This window comes from Halichoeres trimaculatus, unplaced genomic scaffold, assembly GCF_033239565.1.
Source record: "Halichoeres trimaculatus isolate MK-OKI-2021-1 unplaced genomic scaffold, fHalTri1.1 fHalTri1_scaffold_14, whole genome shotgun sequence".
Lineage (NCBI taxonomy): Eukaryota > Metazoa > Chordata > Actinopteri > Labriformes > Labridae > Halichoeres > Halichoeres trimaculatus.
Window position 1 is genome coordinate 4940409 of NW_027437192.1, and position 16962 is coordinate 4957370.

General features: G+C 40.5%; 1 protein-coding gene across 1 annotated transcript in view; it reads left to right on the forward strand.

Annotated features, from left to right (window-relative positions):
• The window catches only part of LOC141802809 (gamma-enolase), a 31345-nt gene continuing 14383 nt past the window's right edge, over positions 1 to 16962 (forward strand). The window contains exons 1-2 of the mRNA XM_074686549.1: positions 1 to 346; positions 16497 to 16582. Coding sequence (XP_074542650.1) covers positions 16498 to 16582 — 85 coding nt within the window. The 5' untranslated portion in view covers positions 1 to 346; position 16497. The remainder of the gene's footprint in view (positions 347 to 16496; positions 16583 to 16962) is intronic.

Here is a 16962-nt window from a genome sequence, read left to right on the forward strand (position 1 = left end):
GGAGACACAGGGAGACGGAGAGGAGCGGTCCTCCCTTCATCTATTTTTACCTCCTCTGTCGGACGACAAGCCTCTGCACCCCGTTCTTATCCCTTCATCCCGCCCCTCGGTCCATCTCCTCCTTTTTAATTAACCCTCCTCTTCTCCTCCTCTTCCTCTCTCTGAGTCATCTCCCCTCCCCCCCTCTCTGTCACACATCCCCCCCCTCCTCCTCCTCTCCTGTTTTCCTCTCTCTCCAACCCTCCCTCTCTCCTCCTCTTCCTCTCTGCCTCTCCAGTATTTTCTCGGTCGCCCTGAAAGGCACATCACACACACACACACACACACACACACAGGCAGGCGGCAGGTAAGGCATCATCCACTTGAGCTGGTTTGTGATTTTACGTCCGCTATTTTGTTTCCTCTCTGAACTCGTCTTCATCGTTTGGTTGCTGCACAGAGATGCATGATGCTGAGTGTGTGTATGTGTGTGTGTGTTAAAAAAATGCCTCAGATTTTGGTGTTAATATGTGTGTGATTCTATTTGATTCGATTTCTGTGATTCCTTTGGAAATGGCTGTCACGAGTGTGTGTGTGTTAATGTGTAAAAATGATGCAGGAAAGCATATGTGTGTGTGTGTAAGTGTGTCCGTGTGTGTGTCTGTGTCAGAATGAGGTGTTGCTGTGGGTGTGTGATTTTGCTTCATGGCTGTCAAATCTGTGTGTGTGCATGTGTGTGTGTGTGTGTGTGTGTGTGTGTGTGTGTGTGTGTGTGTGTGTGTGTGTGTGTGTGTGTGTGTGTGTGTGTGTGTGTGTGTGTGTGTGTGTGTAGGATGGGTTATGTTTTTTAATAATGCAGGCACAGAATCGTTTGTGTGTGAATTTGCTTCCTACGTTATTTTGTTATTTTTTTCATTATTTGAAACAGAGCTCAGTGTGTGTGTGTGTGTGTGTGTGTGTGTGTGTGTGTGTGTGTGTGTGTGTGTGTGTGTGTTTTGGCTTTGGCTGGTGAAATATGTGTGTATGTGTGTGTGAATGTGTGTGTGTTAGAGCTCATGCACTGGATTGTGTGTGTGGTTGTGCTGCTTGTTCCCTGGTAAAATTGCTGTCAGATTCAAGTGTTTGGCTTTGGCTGCATGAATACTAACATGTATATGGGTTTAAGCCAATGCAGCAGATTGATACAAGCGTGTGTGTGTTAGTGTGTGTGTTAGTGTGTGTGTGTGACAGAGAGAGTGTTTAATTCTAAATATTTTGTGAGATTTTATCAAAAATATCTGTCTAATGTGGGGTCTTTATGTATGTTTTTGTGTTTTTCTGTGTCATAATGTGTGAGCTGGCAGCAGAAACATCACGTCTTTATGTGTTTTTATCAGTTTTATGAAACATTTATGGCATTTTCTTACATTTTTTTAACTGAAATCTTAAATAGTAGCTGTCAGGTGTACATTTGTGTTATTCGGGATTGTCTGGAGTCTTTACCTCTTATATTAAAATAATTCTGATTAACCCACATAAGAAAACGCTCAGACTCAAGCCAAACTGAGTCACAGCATCTGTAGCTAAAAATGTGGAAATTAGTTAGCAGACTGTGGCTAACACTCGCAGAGCTAACACCACCAGCCTTTAGTTTTCTTTGAAGGTAAATATCTGCACACCTGTGCTGGTTACACGTAAGTTTGATAAGCGGTTACATGTCAGTTCAACCGGACACAGCCTTCACACAATTCAGTTACATGTACAGGATCAAAGCCCTGACAAACCACACTGCAGCTGCTGTGGCTCAGTGGTGGAGTTGTCACCTCTCAATCTGAAAGTTGGGGGTTTGATTCCATCTTCTGCAGTCACAGGCCAAAGTGTCCTTAAGCCAGACACTGAACCCCACTGCTCCCACTGTTGGTCAGTGGTGTATAAAGGGGTGCGAATGTGAGTGTGAGTGGTCTGAGAGACTAGAAAAGCGTGATATGTATTGGTCCATTTAACATTTACTGTGCAATTCGAGGTGACATCTTTGATCTGTGCTTGATTACATTCGGGTAGTAGAGCACAAAGACTGTATATAGAATGGACAGCGTGGCTACGCCATCAACCATTGTACGGTTTTGAACCTAAAATTCCCTCGTCACAGGCGCAGCCATTGGTAGCAGTTGTGCAGCCAGAGTCTGCGCTGTAGAGACTATGAGGGATTCTGAGAGAATCTGAGTGGAGCTGGGTGACACAAACAATAATTATTTATTTATTTCAAGAGTCTAATCACTTCTTGACTCTACCTCTTGATACATTTTATAGTCCCTGAAAAAAAATACACAAAAACAGCAGCTGTCAAACATCGTTAAATGTGACATAAAACATTGTGTTTAACCTCTTATAACTAATGAAAACGAAACTTTAAGAAAAAAGAGGACTTGAATACAAGACAGCCAAATGATATCTTCAAATCACCACAACAATCAGACATGAGAAACATTTCTACGAGGTGTATTAATGTTTATGGTTTGACCACAGCCCATTTGGACTGGCTGGGGAGATGGATTTTTTTAATTTTAACCTACACTGCACCCAGCCACCAGGGGAAGCAGGTATTTGTGGCAACCTCACTTAGAGCCGATCAAAATGATGACCGTTTTTTTAAATCTATGGTAGAACAATACAGCACCATGGGAAAGCCATTACAGCCCCAACTAGTGGCAGGTGGCAGCACTGCAGCTTCAACACAATGTCTGACTCCTGTTTCTGCTTTCATTAGTAAAACATGAATGATTAGAGTAACTGATTTTTAATCAAGATGAAAAGTGAGGTTGATGATGTTTAATTTTCTGGTTGAAAGGGTTCCAGGTGTGTATTTGTATGAGTGTTCTGACCTCTTTAGCACGTGTGTATCTATGTGTGGTCGAGCTCATGAAGTGTATTCATAGATGATGTGTGTATCTGTGTCTTTGTGTCATGTTTTGTGTCTTAAATGTGAGTTTGTCAGTGTTTGGTGCATTCAGGTGTGTTTTTGCTGAAATGTCTGTTACAGCTTATGTAGAGGGTTGAGATGTTTTTATGGGTGTAGAATGATGTTGCATCCATTTATCTATTTGGGGTTTTTTTTGTTTGTTTTGGCTTGTTTTTTTATTAGATGTGTGTTTTTTGTGAAGGTGTGTATCAGAAGTCAGACAGTTGTATGTCGATCCTGTTTGGCTGCAGAAACATTTGTCCGAGTGTGTCAAGACATCTCATGTAAGTGTGTTATTTCACCTGATGTGTATTTTTTTTTTCCTCTTAATGATTTTGGGTGTGAGGTGTGTTTGTGCGTATGTTCTTGTGTTTTTGTGTTGGTGTGCAGGTGTAAATGTTTGTGACAGGGTGTGTTTCTATCTTTTTTACAGTGTGTATAATCATGGAGTGAACAATACTTGAGTTATTATCACAGGGTGTGTGTTTTATAATTTTAATGACTACTGTTGGAACATGTGTCTGTAGGTGAAACCTGAAAGTATTCAGTGCACATGTGTGTTTTGGCAGCAGGACCACTGAGTCATTGATCGCTGAGTTCTTGTTTCATCAAATTTGTGTGAGACAGATCAGAAATGTGTCTTTATTTCTTTGGTGTGTGTATGTGACTGTCAGTGTGTGTGTGAGTGAGCACCATATGTGTGATGATGACCCTTCTGCTCCTCCTCCTCCTCTGTCTCCGTCCGTCCGTCCCTCCTCTTTGCAGTCAAACAGGGTCATTTAATTATTTATCTTTGCTGCTCCTTCTCTCTTTCTCTTTGAAGCCAGTATCTCGCCACGCGTTCCTCGTCTCCATCTCTGTTTTCCGTGATTTCTTTGCCCGTCAACATGTGTCTCTCCAACAGTCTTCAGTCTCTCTTCTATCTTCCTCAACACATTCAGATAGTTCGGAGTAAGAACAGGGAAATTCAAATGTAAGGGCTCAACAATTTGTCAGCATCTCAAGCTAAACTAACTGAATGGTGGAAATATAATATTATTTAGCTGCCACAAATCCACAAGATGACACAAACTCATGATTTGAAAGTGACTTTACAGTGATTTATTTTTACAGAGAAGAAGTTTCAGATCAGTAAAACAGAAATTAATATTTCTGCTAAGGCCAAAAAGATTTTCTCTGCTGCAGTTGTCTGGATTGCAGGACAGGACAGGACATTGGTCTCTATCAGAGAAGGTTGGGGTCCAATTTCTCATCAGGCTGCTCTCAAATCTGTGCCCACTAACTGTCGTTAGGACTGCACTGCCGGTACACAATATTTTGATTTTCCTCTCAATCACTATATGAACTTTAAATTCAATACACAAAATTACACCAGTATAATGATTAGAGCAGACCCTTCAGTTGGATTTTTAAAATTTGCATTTACTAACCCTAACCCCACGACTGACGAGAAGTGCAAGCACCTCTTTTTCCTCCTTTCCTGATGTAGCTACAGGAGAGTGTCCTGGGTGGGAGAGTGCGCTGCTTGCCGTGACAGGAGCACCAACAGAAAGAGAAGGAAGTAAAACCTGAAAGAGAATTACATACAGGCGGTCCTCAAGTTACAAACGAGTTTCTTTCCTAGGACGCTTCGTAACCCGAAATTCCCTGTAAGTCTTTTTTTTTTTCCAAAATCTCTAAATAACTATCCAAATACATGTTTTATACTACATACTCATGAGAAAACAAACACAAACACAATCTACACTGTGACGCGACTCAAGACGATGCTGATGACCACGTAGCACTGTGTAGCTGTGTATTCATATGCATCAAAACTTGTACACGTCGTAGGAGCTAACAAACAAAGTGGCGCAACTTCAAAACGTTCTCTATTTTCTTACGTACTTATTTTATTGGTCGCCAAGTCGAAACGACATTAAGTCGGGAACCAAGTAACCTCATGCACTGAGGTCTCAAAACATTGGCATGACAATTTGCACTCAATAGTCGCCATATAGTCATTTTATGCATCTCACATGCAACAATCTGCAAAATATCAAGTATATTTGATATATCCCTGTTGCTGTGAGGTTTTGACCAATCAGGATCAAGTATATTACAACAATAATGAACTTTGTGAAGACAATTAATCATATTATTATTAAAACCAAACTTTTATAGAGCTTTTGTGTTCTGTGGCTCTGCAGGAGGTCCTCAACTTAGATGGTTTCGACTTTACGACGCCATTAAATATATGTACGTAAGAAAAAAGAGAAGCTTTCGAAGTTGCGCTGCTCTGTTCGTAAGCTCCTAGGATGCGTACTAGTTTTTGACGCGTATGAATACACAGCTACGCAGTGCGACGTGGTCATCAGTATCGTCCACTTTGTCTCGAGTCACTTCATTGTAGGGATTGTGTTTGTGCTCCGAAATTTTCTCAGTATCCTCACCTTTTTTGCATCATGGACACAAAAAGGAAAGCAGGATCTATTTTCCCATGAATATGAAGTATACTACATGTATTTGGATAGTTATTTAGAGATTTAGGGGGGATTTAGGGCAGAATTTCGGGTTACGATGCAAAACTTGTTCGTACCTCGAGGACCGCCAGTACTTTGTCACCATTTTATAACATTATACGTTATTTCAAAGTAGAGTGGTTGAAAAGTGAAATGTGTTTCCAATCAGCTCGGGACTTGCACTTTGACAACAAGTTTACTTTCGGAGCAAAAAGGAACGTTAGCTCCCAGATGAAATCCTCGAAACGCTTTCTGCTCCCAACATGTTTATAATCATCTGATGTCATTGTGGGCATCTTGATCAATACCTGATGAAAAAACTGCTTGAAATACTAAAAAAGATCTAAGATAGTGAAGACTGGTGTTCATTTTTTTCCTTTGGTAATGCAATAACAGACAGTTTTGCAGAAACAGACAATTTAAAATGTTTTTGTGCAAATGTTTTATTTCCATTTTGCCCTCAAGTACGCACAACGACCCACTCCCTCCACTCCCTTTTTAAAAGAAACATGTAAATTTGCAGATTTAATTAGAAATCTTCAAGCTGTTTAAAGAGCCCCAACATGCAGCGTCTTTGTCTTCATTCCGTACATCTCAAAACGTCTTTTGTTGCAGCTTTACATGACCTCATATTGATACCTCCATGCTGCAGAAAGACTATAACCAGGTGAATTTCTTTGACTTTGAAAAGCTTGTTTCAGAGCAACAGGAGCTTCATACATCAGGATTTACATTGTCCTGCCTCTTTAAATCATTATTTTAAACACTTCTCTTTGTCCTCCCTCTTTCTTCTCTCCCTCCGTCTCTGAGCTCCATCTCCTGGTGATAAAACCATAATGTTTATGTTGTCCTCTCTGTTCTGTCCTCTGTCTGTGCGTGCCTTCATCTCTCCTTCCTTCACCCTCTCACGTGTTTCTTTTTTTCCTCCTGTGCTGGTGTATTTTCTGCTGAGCACTGCAGTCTCTAGTAGGTGTGGTACATTCATGGGTGTCCTCCCTCTCTGCTGCTGCTGCTGCTGCTGCTGTAGAGCTTACGTAACTCTCAGCAACCGGCACAGCACAGGCAGCAGAGAGGATAGAGACTCAGACGGAGAGGGAAGAAGAAAGGAAGAGGAGAGAAGGAGGGATGGAGATGAGAGTTAGGAGTTAGAGTCATTGAAGTTTTGTTGGATTAGAGCAGAGGAGCGTGTTTTTGGATGAGAAAACACACTCTGCTGGTGTCTTTCGGAGTGATTGGAGAATCTGAAAGAGCCAAATCTGAGTGACGTGTTCAATAAACACCAACATCAGTGTTTGGGTCTTTAATTTGATAAATTACACACCTGACTGCAGCCGCTGATTGCCGGCCAGTTCTCCAGCTGATTTTCCAACACAGGCGCCAAGCTCACCTCATACAACCCCACCTGGAGAAAATAAACAAACATCCCTCAGTGACGAGGTCAGACTGTAAACAATCTTGACAATCTTGGTCAACTTTGCTGATGTAAGAAAAAAACATGCCAGATTTTCTGTTGGGAGCTCATGAGGCTTTAATTGTTGCTTACCATGACTCAAAACGATTGATTTTGGGGTCTAGGTCCCAAGTCTTTGTGACCTCATGCTTGATGGACTGCAGTTTTTACGGCTCAGGTTGGTTTCTATTCAAGTCAATGTGTCATTTCACACTGGAGCCACCTCACTGGAGCCACCTCATATTTAGCTTGACTACAACAACAAATGGGGATAATGGGCGGAGTCAGACCAGGGGTCAACAGCTATGAGGTTTTAGAATAGAATAGAAAATACTTTATTTATCCCTGAGGAGAAATTCAGGAGTCACAGCGGCAAACAAGAAAACAAAAGTAAGAAAGCGTATAGAAAGTTCAAAAACTTCCATGAGAAAACAGGGTCCAGGACTGAGCTTCTTCAGCAGTCTGTTCAGTCTCTGTCTCCTGGATCCTGTCTGCTCACAGCAGGTGAAGCTCTTCCAATGTGGCGTTGGTGTCTGGTGTTAGCTCTGTTAGCCATGTCTGTGAATAGCATGATGCTACTCTGCCTTCTGGTGTTCCCTCTGTTGCTGGGTTAGCATAGCTAGCTTGTCCATCTTATTGGAGATAGATCTTACGTTCCCAATAACGATGGATGGAAGGACAGGTCCATGTCGTCACTTCTTAGCTCACACCTCACCTCCTTCTCCTCACCTTGTGGGGAAACATCTGGCCTTGCACCAGTTAGCATTGACATGCTTCAGGCTGCTAACAGCTGATTACACATGTAAACAATGCAGCCATGGCTACATGTAGGATCTGCAGACAAAAACAGGAGAAAAAATAATAAAAATATCACTGAAGACAAAACTATTTTGGTGTCCATGAGCCATACAAAGTAATGATCCACTCCAAATACAAAGATGATGTAAAAGAGACGAAAAAAATTACAAGAAACGGACAAAGAAGTGAGAGCTGCTGCAACAGCAATACAGTTTCATTTAGCTGATGCTTTTGTCTAAAGCAACGTACAACAGGCAGCCACAACCAACAGGACGGCGCTAAGCAACCAATCCCAACATGAGCCAGGGGAGAATCAGTAATGGAGTAGGAATCTAGGGAAGTCCTCGGTCTGTGACTCCACTCACACTCTCTGGCAGTCTTGCAAAGTGCTCGACTTACCAACCAACCAGTGTGAGTTTAGGGATGAGAGAGCACGCTGTCAGAATGCAACGAAACTGAGCTGCACTTCACATATTCCTGGTGTTAGCACTTCTTCACGGCTCGACTGGGCTGTAGTTAGACTTGTAACAAGCAGCAACCCCTGGTTTAAAAATATGAAGCCCTTCTCTATCAGCATGAACTGTACAGGGAATGCACTTTGTTATTAAGTAAGTAATCTTGTAAGTTTTGCCCATAAGAACATGGCTGACTTGTCTGACCCTGTAGATGTCTGCTGAGAGACCAGAGTCCTGCCTCTTAGCCTCCACCTAACTGTAACAAAGTTAGGCTCAGTTCAGCTCTTCATGGCTACAGCCGCTGGTTTAAAGTGGAACTTCATGAAGCATTTACAGATACTTAAAGTCCTGGTTGCAAAGACACTGAGCTATACTGACAGAAAATGTATCACGGCATGAATACTAATGAGCGTGCTCATGTTCTCTGTAAAGACGCCTGCCTGAAGGATGTTTTCAGGACGAGGAGAAAGCAGAGGCTGCAGAATTTTAGATCTGAAACAGTGTGCAGGCGTTCTGAGCACTGCTGCTCTAACCTCAGGAGGAACACTTCAGAGAGCTGCAGCACTCCAGGGTGGGGCTTCAGAAGAGCCAGAAAAACGATGGAGAGAAAAAAAAACACCCGTAAAATTTATACAGGCCAGAAGAGAAATCAGCCACGCTTCGTTCTCTCTGCGTGTGTGTGTGAGAGAGTGTGTGTGGAGGTTTCTGTATGCAGGCAGCAACTCAGCCACCTTAAATCCTCTTCCTTATGCTGAGCACCGTTTATACAGTTTACACTTTTTGCTGACGCTTTTATCCCTTTTCGACTTACAGCAGGAGCGAGGACTGAGTAAGCACAAATTCGTAGGTCGTGGACGTGGTAATCGACCAACAGAGAGGGGAACATGGTTCAGAGCTGCTGTGTCGTCCCTGAGTCACTCAGAAGGGGCATGTACGATAGAGAAGCGCTGAGTGAAGGAGTCAGAGGAGGAATAATGAGATTTTGAAGGAGGTTAAAAGCAGCTCAGGTGGGAATTTATCTCCTTGAGGAGGAAGGGAACAGCGACAGGGAGCAGAGCAGAGGAAAGAAAATGTGGAGCGTTGGATGTCTTGGGGGAGTTTTTCTACATAAACAGAACGTTTTGAATTCAGGCTGCGAGTCAGAGAAACACCAGAGGGAAATTAAAGAGGAAATAAGACAACAGAAGAACAAACAAAAGCGCCACAACCAAAAAAAGACCTCAGAAAACAGCAGATTTAGGGTCTGGTTTTGATTCTCTTAAAGATGGATATGACTTTTTTGAGTCTTATTGTTGTAAACACAGACAGACAGGAAGAAATACCAAAGAAAAAGAAATCAAAACATTAGAAAAATAAACAGTATACCACTGTTAAAGATGGATAAAGATAGAATATGGAAGTTTACTCTAGTGACAGCGACCTCTGCTGGTTTTGGCGATAATGGCGGAGCTAAAAGAGAAATGAAGGGTGTTAAAAAAGTGACAAAATCCACACTGGACAGGGAACTATCCCTATTTAGCGGGTAATTAATGAAGTTTGATAAGACGAAGAAGCGTTTTCAGAGATCAGATGTGACTGTGTGAGCTGACCAAAGGTTTTATTTGGTCCTGTTTAGATCAGGATTTTCCCCTCGACCACAGCATGTGTTAGACAGAAACGGGGAGCTCTCCTCATCTGGTGGTGCTGATCCAGTACAGGTCTTCTGCACAGACTGTATGATCAATAGATACATTGTCTGTGATGTCACACAGACAGGTAACGCATAGAATGTATAAAATAAAGCCACATTGGATATGATGCCGGCTTTGAGCTTCCTCTCTAACAGCTATAGGATGCCTGTCAGTCACATGAGCTAAGCTGTGTCTCTGGTTGGACAATCAGACAATCCTGATATCTTCTACTCTGCAGAGTTAGAAAAAAATCACCCACCGCACCAGGGAGAGACCGATTATCAGCCGAGCCTATTATCGGGGCCGATATTTGGCGTTTTGAAGCATATTGGCATTCGCCTTTTTTCTAATCCGAAAGCTTATAAGAAACAAATCTAAAACTGTGTTGTTGTGGCTCCGCTATCTTCAGTCACTACTCAGTCCCCAGCACTGTCCCACCCACAGTACCACCTGATTGGTTACAAGCAGAGCCATGGCTTGGGTAACAGCCAATCAGCAGTGCAGTAATTACAGTTAGTGCAGTTACACTGAAATTTTGGAAAACTTTATTTACTGTAGAAAACTTGAGCAATTTATTTTTTAAGTTTTCATTCATGTTATAAAACATGCTGCTAAGCCTTAGTGCTGTTTAATAAACTCATGCTTAAAGGTTTTTGAATGAAGTTAAGTGTTGGAGTTTGTATCGTACAAAAATTTTGACACCAATATTTCACTTTGACTGCAAATTAATATCGGCTTCGAATATCAGTTATCGGCCTCCTTGGCTACAAATAATCGGTATTAGTATGGGCCCAGAAAAATCCATATTGGTCTATCCCTACACCGTACAGTGTGTGCCGGTAGTTAAATCAGCATTTCAGACCCCAGCTGTTTTTTGAACCAGGCTGTAAATATGTTTCTAATGCCATAAAAGCCTGATTTTTTGTTTTGTTTTTTTTTTCAGCTGGGTGTGTATGTGACTTCCAGTCTTTCTGCAGCTAGTGTCAAGCGGATTCTCCATGAACAGCAACTTTTAGCACTTTTAGCATAGGCTTCATTTTTCTAAACCCGACTTTGTCGTCAATAGGGGCCATGATGGAAAACCTAAACTGTGTTCAAGTTAGGATGAGGTAAAGAGGCAGGACTTTAGCCTCTTGGCAGACCACTACAAGTTGCCCGCCTATAGCCCTTTTGCAAACCAGACGCTTTTTTTGAACCTACTGTTGTTCAATGCAAGCTTTCACACCAGCAACACTCTTTCACGAGTACACATCCGACCAATCAAAATGCTTGTTGTTGACAAGTCACATACCAAAACATCCAACATTGATTGTCTTTGTGTCTCAGCTCCCGGTTCTTTATGACAAAAGACATGAAAAACTACAAAGACGATGATTACAAAGACAAGATTGAATATGACACCTCCAAATTTTGCAGTTTCATGCCGTTTATTCACGTCCCTGTTGGTGTGCAAAGGCTTTATTGCTCAAATGAACCATGTCTTTATATTGCCAAAACTTGTAAGTTTAATAACTTTAAAGATAATGAGTTAAGGAGAAAAAAAATCTTTGTTTCTGTTGCCGCTGCCCCCACACAGAATCTTGAAGAATTGCATTTTCCCTTCCCAGGCTATCAGCGCTAAAGTTCCTACTCTTAAAGTTCTGGGTGTCCTCTTTTCAGTCTGTTTTCTTTTTATATATCTCCCTCTCCGTGTCGCAGCTCTCACCTTCTGCTTCCCTGATGAGGAGGAAAGTGGCATCGTTTCAAAAAACTGACGTCAGTATAAACCCACTAATGAGCACGCTGGCTTACTGGCACTGAGATATTAATAATGTAATGACTCTTACTTGCATTTCTTGCTGATATCTCAAAATCTCCGTCTGGAGGACGCTCTAAATCGTTGTAACCTATTAAAGATTTGACTTTGGTTCCGAGTCAAGTAAAGTTTTGGACTGATGAATGTTCACTAAAGAGGAGTAAAGAGCTGGCACACCGTCTGCTGTAAATCTTCCTCTTTCTCTCTGTGGATACAGACTCAGAACAGAGGAAGCTTCCAGAGTCATATTTAGCTCCTCACAGATCAATGAAGTCTTCAAACAGTACAGAGAGGACGACATGAAAGGCTTTTTTTGACATAGCGTTGCAGTGCCGTGTGTTCAGAATGATAATGAAGAGAAACACCCACAGAATGGATCAAGCACTGACGGTAGAGAAGTGATGATGAGGAGCCACTGATGATGAGGAGCGTAGGTGTCTGTTTGTGCATGATGTCATGATGTTGCAGAAATTTCTTCAAACAGATTATTTGCATCTGGACTCGGAGCAGGTTGAAGTTAACGAGTCCTTTAAAGACAGCATGAAACAGGAGAACAGACAGTCGTGACGTTTGTTTTGATGTGGATCAACTGGGCTTTAATTTAGATCTCAAAATCTGATTTTGATTAAATCTGCCCTGATTATGTCTGAGCATCTCTCTTTGGTACACATCACTGAGTCTGATGATTGGATGCGCAGTTTATGGGCTGTGTGATGTTAATGAGAAGGTCCAGAGGAAACAGTTTTGATCAATCTCCACAGAAGAGGAGAAGAAAAATCCATCACAATTTAAAGTATGACCCACATATGAAGAATCGTGCTCTGGGTGTGGATACTCTGCTCACCCTTACATCAATGTGGCTCCTATAGTCATGTGACATGACTTAAAATCTGCATTAGTTTGCGTGGGAATGTGTGGTTATTGTTGTAACAGAAGCTGATTTCCTGATGCAACTTGGTCCAAATGAGACTGAATCAGCTACAACAAATAGACGTTTCTGTGAAAATACTTACATACGTCTTGCTGCCACAGTGTCCAAATTCATAGGTATGTAAATTAGGACAGAAATACGGTTGGGTAGTTCATAAAACCTCCTCTGAGCAATCATATAAGTTACTATAAACTTTTAACCTCCAGTATCAAATAGCTGAGAGCAAAAAGCAGCAGTTCCACTAGTGTCCACTAGAGGCTGGCTTCAAAAGCCAAAGAATCCCCGTTAAAGGTCCCATATCCTGCTCCTTTTCTGCAGTTTAATATGGATCATTGATGTCTTCATGGTAGTAACATGTTTTGGTCCAAAAAGCCAATAAATCAAGTACAGCAGCATTAAGGGAGGGGGTTCGGGGATACCTGCTTCGGTGGACCAATCAGGTCAGACTTGCTCCTGATTGGTCAAAAAAGGGAATCGCTGACGTCGGCAAATCCCCAAAATCCAAACAGCTCATTTAAGGTCAGGATTTTAAATTCACAAGCACTACTTAGTACAGGTTTGGTCATTAAATATCACATTTTGTGGGCTGGGAGGAAAGCCAAAGACCCACAAATTTTACTAAAAGACTTAATAAAGTGATTTTTGCATAATATGGGACCTTTAAGCCCCATGCAAAAGTGGAAAGAGGGGAAATTTTTAATACTGTGACGGTTTTGATCTTGTAAGAGCTAATACTTTAACATAAATGAGCATGACTTGTGCAGGACTTTTTTGACTGACAGGTATTTTCCAGACAGCTGTTAAACTCTGCCTCTACGCTTAGTTTGTTGATGAGCTTAAAATTAGAAAAAGTCAGGATTTCTGCCATGTTTGGGCCTCATACCAGAGCAGCAGTGTCACAAAATGAAGCAAAAATACAAAAAAAAAAAAAAAAAAACCTAGTTCCTTGCATTTCCACTAGAGGCTGTCTCAAAAGCAGAGGAAGCTCCATTAGATCCCATGTTTTAACCGCTGTTTTCACACCAGGGCTAAACAGCTTTGCACAAAATGATTTTGTGTATTTAGCCCATTTTTGGTGCATAATCTACTGAATTAATTAAAAGTTACACATTAATCTGAATAATTAAAGCACAGCTGATTTGTTAAACAAGAGAGCAGGTGGTGTAGCTTTGCCTCTTTGCTTTTGACTGGCCACATTTAGGCCTCATTTCCACTCTGAAAAGCTATGGGTGAAGCATTTGTGAGAAAAATGTCATAATTAAGAATCAAAACAAATTAACAAAAAGAAGCTTATTTTTCATTCATACAATGAAAAGTCAGAAACAAAAACAGATTCATGTGAACTTGCCGACACTTGTTTAATGTTTGAGGTAAGAGCGTAGAAGCAATGCTCCAGCCTCTGCCTGCAGGATCAGTGTTACACTCTAACCTACTTAGTCGAACGCTCCTGTGGTCGAGCTGTTTTTCAAAGTGGAGAATGGCTCCTAGAGATGCCTCTTTCCTGCATTAGAGCTGAAGGATTTTCCATGCTGTTCCCCCCTGGGAGAGAATCAGCAAACAGCAGTGGAAAAAAAGAAGACATGAGGAGCAGATCTGTCCTCTTGTTTTCTTTTTCCTTTTTTCAAACAGGTTGTTGAGTTAAAGGAGTGAGCATGTGCTCCACTGCTCGTTTTGATGTGTTGAATATTTTAAACAGACACAGACATGTACTGTTGCTCGCTCTGTTCTGTATCCCAGGACTCTTTGCTGATGCTCTCCCTGCCTTAGCTTTTCATGTACACTCATGAAAAATAGAGGTGTGCTCACAACACTTCAGAGTTTGGCATATGGATTGCCAATTGTAAAGTTACTCACACCACAAATAACAACATTTCCCCAGATTTAACTCTAAAACATCACTTTTTTATATGCAGATTTAAAGAAATGTTTGTGAAATATATTTGTCCAATATTATATAAAAATGTTGAATGTTTCATTAAAATATTAAATGTTATATGTAAATTTTATAGATGAATTTTAAACATTTAGCAATGTTTCTAAACATTAAGTTTACATTCTGAATATCAAGCTAAGCTTTCTCAATTTTCAGCTAAGAGTATAATATTTCTCTTAGATTTCTAAATATTTAGCTTTGACCAAGGGACATTTGTGTCAATTGTAGCTAAATATTTGGAAATTGTACCTCAAGTTTTAGAAATTTTGGCTATATATTTAAAAATCTTTGCTAAAGATTTTAAAATCTTGAATAAATATTTACAAAATATTTTGAAATTTTCTGATATTTAGAACTCTTAACTTAATATTAATAATGTAAACTAAAACCACAACATTCATATAACATTTATATATAACATTTAACATTTAGATACAGCATGTAACAATTAGTGAAAATAATAATAATAATAATAATAATAATAATAATAATAATAATAATTATTATTATTATTATTATTATTATTATTATTATTATTATTATTATTATTGATTTTATGTATAATGCACTTTGCATTTGTGAGCAAAAGTGCAACATAATAAAAAACAATAAAAACAATAATAAAGACAATAAAAACAGTAAAAGTAGTCAATAAAATCAAACAACACTAAAAAAATAAAATAAAACAAGAATAAGATTAAAATCAATAAAATCAGCTATAGATAAAACATTCAAAATTTATATATATTATGTGACAAATATATTTTACAATTTTTTCTCTAAATCTGCCTAAAAAGTGATGTTTTAGAGCATTTTTCAAATGTGGAGTAGGGATGCTCCGATTTAAGAAAAATTGTGCCAAAACTGATGTCTTATATTAATATTGTTGTTATGGCCGATAACCGATTTACTGGTATTAATAATGTTTTTAAAAAAAATCTTGACACAGGTGATGTGTTTCAAATGGCCAACATTGAAATGTCCGTGTTTGCTGCCATTGACGATGTGAAAACTTTTACTGCATCTATAGAAGTGAATATTGTTTTTCAGCAGGGGGAGGCAGGGTCTGGTGGAGCTTATCAATCAAAATCCTGCTCGTAAACTACTGTGGGTGAGAGCGGTGTGCTCTTTGGACAAGAGCTCAGCATGGATATGACGAGAAGATGTGAGATGACAGAGACATAGCGAGACACTGCAAGTCAGAAAAGTTCAGGCAGCTCACGCTCCAACTGAGGATGTGTCGAGGTAGTTCAGAGAGAAAGAGCGGCGCCATCGTGACAAAAAATGACCATGGAGAGGATCAAAAGCTGTAGCGCCCGAGATGAACGCGATCAAAAAACTGTATGTTTTGTCTGTTTTTTGGAACAAAAACAGGAAGAAAGTCATAAAAGAAGAGAGTCCACTCCTCTTAGGTAGTTTTGGTGTTTACATAGTTATTGAAAACAATATTTTTGGGTCTTGAAAGATCATTAAAGATGCTCTGAAAATGGCCAGCAGCTAATGAGTGAGTGTGTTTCGTGCATCCCTAATGTGGAGAAATGTTGTTATTTGTAGTTTGTGCAAATTTACAATCGGCGCCTCATCTTGTCATTCCACATAAGCAGGTGGAAAGGCAGGGAGACGTCAAAATGTCCAACCAGAGGATGAAATCACAACTTTGCTTTTTGCAGCGTGAGGGCGTGATGGAGAAGTGATGCATAATTTACTTTGCTACCGAAGACTCTCGCTGCTGCTTGCTTTGAGAAACACCAAAGAAAATACAGTGTGTGTGTCTATGAGTGTGTGTGGAGAGCTTTGATTTTCAAAGTGATTCTTTTCTCTGGTTTCCCCTGACAGGCTGCTCTCTCACTGTGTGTGTTTGTGTTGCGTGATGAAAAAAAGATCTTTTCATCCTTGAGATCTGAATCTTTCTCTGTCTTTCCTTCTCCTTCTTTCTGAAGTCACTCTACAGCCAAACTCAACCATATTTCATGCAGGAAATAAACACACTGTCACGTTAAAAACAATCACGTCCTCTCCCACTCTCTTCTCGTCTGTGTCTCTCAGGATGTCGATCGTCAGCATCGTTGCCAGGGAGATCTTGGACTCCCGGGGAAACCCGACAGTGGAAGTGGACCTTCACACGGAGAAAGGTGACTGCACACGAGCCTGTCTGAAAGATATTTGAGAAAAGAGTCATGCAGCGCTCACCGGGGAGATGTCTGGATTCATCATGTCAGAAATGTGTTTTAGAGCGTTGAGAAAGCTTCTCAGCACAGCAGCATCTTTACTGTAAACATAAACTGTCCAGATGAAGCAAAAGTCACAGTTGGAGGCTCCTTTTGGGCTGACATGATGGAAAAATACTTGAATTACCAAATCTTGTAATTCTCACCAGTAAAATGTCTAAATGTCTCCTCCTTCTTCACCCTTAACTTGCTTTTTGTGTTTGCAAACACTTCACGCCCTGTCTGGCTTTGCTGCGTCTTGACATCTTGCCCAAATCCACTTCATCGTCTGTGGTGATTTCACC